The following is a 3,964-nucleotide window of genomic DNA, read 5'->3' on the forward strand; positions in this document are numbered from 1 at the left end:
CAACACAAAACTTAAGCACACACGATTGTCAACCAACAAAGGCGAATAATAAAAACAAATAGTACCGAAAATACGCGCACGCTCCATATAAATAGGTACTTATACTTATACATTTTCGTAGCGGTCGCGTGCAATCGAGTGTGCATTGGCGCATGCGCATTTCTGTCAACACCAAGCAAGAGCCCGCTACAAGTAGGCTCGCCCAATTCGACTGCATTTTGGCATCGTTCAGCTGTGCTGCGTTCTCTGGCTGCTGCTGCTGCTGCTGCTCCACCTGAACCTGTTTTGTGGCCATTATTTAGCAGCAACAAGTCGTTGTTGAGCACCTCAATTGTTGTTAAGGTTAACTGCCGATTGCTGATTGCAGTAAGACCGCACAAAACAGTTGTTGTTGGTAGCCGTTCAGCTAGTAAACGTGTGGGCATTGATTGCTCTTTTCAATTCTTCGACTTTTATTTTGACCACTGATCACCACCACTTTTAAGCATCGATGGTTGATTACTACGCGGATATGGGACAAATCGGACAAGATGTGAGTAAATGAATTTTGCTACTACTTGCCTCCTTTTTACACGAATTTTACTTAACTCTTGCAAATAAATAAGAAAAAGTTTAAAAACTGTTTTAGTCGCTACAGTTCGTCAGATTTTCAAAAACTATTTTGGATTTATGAAGCATTCTTTAATTTTTATGAATGCGCTTGTTAGTTAATATAATTTCGAAGGAATTTAGAAAGTAGGTAAAATATCGACTTTATTCTAGAAATTTAATTTATTCTTCAAAGGTGTATTGATTCCATATTCATCTTATGTTATCAATTAAATTTCTCAAATAAGTGGCAACCCACTTCAAAATTACTTCCGATAGTAAACTTTCTTAAATCTTTGTAGTCTGGTACCCATATTGCAATATTCAAACATCATCAAAAAAATATATCAAACCATAATTTTGAAACAGGTGGCACCCTTCCTCAAAAAATATTTTTGTCTGTAAGCTTTCTTAAATCTCTTTCTTTCGGCAATTATATGGCAATATTTACTTCATCTTATCAATGTACTTAAACTGCAATTTTCAAACAGGTGGCAACTCTCTAACTGTTATTTTTCTTTATTTTAAGTTAGACTACCAGCAATGCATCGGCGAAACTGCGCGTACAAACATACACACAGAGAGGCAGACAGACAGACAGACAAACAGATAGACAAAAATTTTAAAAATTGTTGATTTGGTTTCTGTTGCTTTAATAATTCAGTGCAATGTAATATAAAATAACGGGTAATAACTGAAAGAGGAAATTGTGTAGAATTAAAAAAATAAATCATAACTAATTTAATTTTTTTCAATCTAATAAGATCAGAAGAACGAAATTCGAGGATGTGGTCTATGTGTTTGGCTATATTAATCCTTAGCATATAATTTTTTCAAAAATGGATATTTCAAAATTTCAAGCATATTCAAGGATAAAATTTTAAAATTACATTTCCAATACCTACTCATCCTTATGCACCGAAAAATTTAGTTTGTTTTAATTCTACAGAATTTTCGCTTTAATTTGATACCCATACTGTTTTTGTACATTGCACTGAATTTTTTAAATTAACCATATTTTTAAATTTCAAAGTCCTTAAAAAAAAAATCCTAACATTAATCCCAATGCATTAGAGAGAAAAACTTAAAACGCCTATCTGTTATATTTGGCCCAGGATTTCGCGAATATATTGATTTTTTTTGTGTGTAAAAGTTACAGACGCACGGTGTAAAAAAAAAAACAATACAATATTTTAAAATGCTTAAACGTTCTACCATTATTGAGTTAGTCTAACTAATCAGCTTTGACCCACATATATTCCAAACCGTCGTTTGAGTTATCAACTTGTGGCATAAAACTACATACAGTGTTGTTCTACACATATGTATATGCATACTTATGTACGTACGTAAATACACAAAAAAACTACATAGAAATTAAAAAAAAAAAAACATACATAAATTCACTTAATCTTTGTTATCAACAATTTGCGTTACTAAGTATTATTTCGCTTGTTTAGAGTGAAAAGTGCCTGAGTCCAGTTTTTCTAATTTTACAAGAGAATAAAAACCTTTGAAAACTATTTTCTTTTTCCAAGCTAAGGTTACTCCATACGATTCGAATTCCACAACGTCGATAAAAAGTTCTGTATGTTTTGAGGGTTATACAATTTTCTGTGACTTTTTCACTTATGAAGAAGATAAGTACATAGTTCGAACTTTTTAGAAACGATTCATTTTTAATGGCTCTTGCTTCCTGCGTAAAAAAATGATTTTTTAAAAACGCGGACTTAGCAATTTTTCACTCTAAGCTGGTGATTTTTTTATTTAATTTTTGTATGCATGTTTCTGCCTCATTGCAGTGCGATTAGAATTACTAAAATACTTTTATAATTACAAAGGTTTGTTCCGCAGATTTTTCACCGTGTTGATAAAATACGTATGTAGAAGAAAAATTAAGTATAAAAGGCTTGTCTTAACGCTTTGAAGTTTATTTTGTTTAAATATACATACGTATGCGTCTATGTACATTAGAGTGGCCCAAAATTGCATGTGCCCAAGACAGGTATGTAGTTAAGTGAATGTTCCCCAATAATACCAGAGTAATTATATGTAAAAACCAAATTTTTAGCTGCATTTTAACATGCCAAGAATATAAAAAAATTGAGAATATCAGCGTTTTTATAAAAAACCGACCAGCGCGACCTGTAAGAAAACTTTCTCTTTTTTTTTATCACAAATTACAATAAATTTAGGTAGCGTGTATGAATTTCCAAAATATTGTTTTCAGGGTTCGTATTTGCACACACATGCGCAGCACATCCTAACATTTTACGCTCACACACGTGTGCTGTGCATATAAAAAATTAAAAACTTGCTCACATCACATGTGTGTGCTGTTTGGTAAAAAGCACGGGCACATGTGTGTACTTTATTTTTATTAATATAAAGCACACGCACATGTGTGTGCTTTGCGTAGAGAAACTTATACACTTCGATTTCTATCTCAAATCTTAAAATAATTTTTTAATATGTTTTCTGTCATATAAAAAACAAACAACACCTCACTTGTTATTGAATTGTCTTTCAAAAAATAACGTTTAATAAACAAATTCTTTTAAAAATATATTATGTGCATGTGCATGGGCTGAAATTTGTACAAAAATCGGCTCACACACATGTGCATGTGCTTAATAACAAACAGCACACACTTTTCTGTGAGCAGAGTTTGTTTTCCACTTATGCACACACATGTGTATGAGCAGTGAGTACAAGTTGAATGTGTTTCTGGCGTGTGTGTGAGCAGAGCATGTGTGTGCAAATACGAACCCTGATTGTTTTTTCTGAACCACTCTAATGTATATGAATATTTATTGTATTTTCTTGTATTTATTTGAATTGTGCCAGTAATAAGTGAAAAAAATCTTGTGATTCTTATCACCACTTGCCTTTGTTGTCATCGGCAGCATGTTCTAATTATTAAAATCAATTAAAATGATTTTATATTCAATAAAGCATCGATACTGCTTTTGCCGTATTTGGCAATGCAAATGATGAAATCATGAACATACATTGCAAACGCATAATCAACACATAATCCATACTTACATAAAAGACGCAGTTTCTTACAGTGCCCCTCATGGTCATATATTGTAGATAACTGCCTTTCCGATTGATTGCAACAACATGGAGCAGAAATAAAGTCTTATTTGAATAATAAATTAAAAAAAAATAACTGGTTCCAAACCTACGATCTACACTGAGTNAAAAAATTGAGAATATCAGCGTTTTTATAAAAAACCGACCAGCGCGACCTGTAAGAAAACTTTCTCTTTTTTTTTATCACAAATTACAATAAATTTAGGTAGCGTGTATGAATTTCCAAAATATTGTTTTCAGGGTTCGTATTTGCACACACATGCGCAGCACATCCTAA

The 3,964-nt window shown here is 32.4% G+C and overlaps 1 protein-coding gene across 1 annotated transcript in view; it reads left to right on the forward strand.

Annotated features, from left to right (window-relative positions):
• Window positions 1–450: 450 nt before the first annotated feature.
• Sesn (Sestrin) overlaps window positions 451–3,964 on the forward strand; it is a 97,835-nt gene continuing 94,321 nt past the window's right edge. Inside the window, exon 1 of the mRNA XM_017617062.1 lies at window positions 451–532. Coding sequence (XP_017472551.1) covers window positions 491–532 — 42 coding nt within the window. The 5' untranslated portion in view covers window positions 451–490. The remainder of the gene's footprint in view (window positions 533–3,964) is intronic.

Source organism: Rhagoletis zephyria, unplaced genomic scaffold, assembly GCF_001687245.7.
Source record: "Rhagoletis zephyria isolate East Lansing unplaced genomic scaffold, Rhagoletis_zephyria_1.1 Rzeph_scaffold_00029, whole genome shotgun sequence".
In the NCBI taxonomy this organism is placed as follows: domain Eukaryota; kingdom Metazoa; phylum Arthropoda; class Insecta; order Diptera; family Tephritidae; genus Rhagoletis; species Rhagoletis zephyria.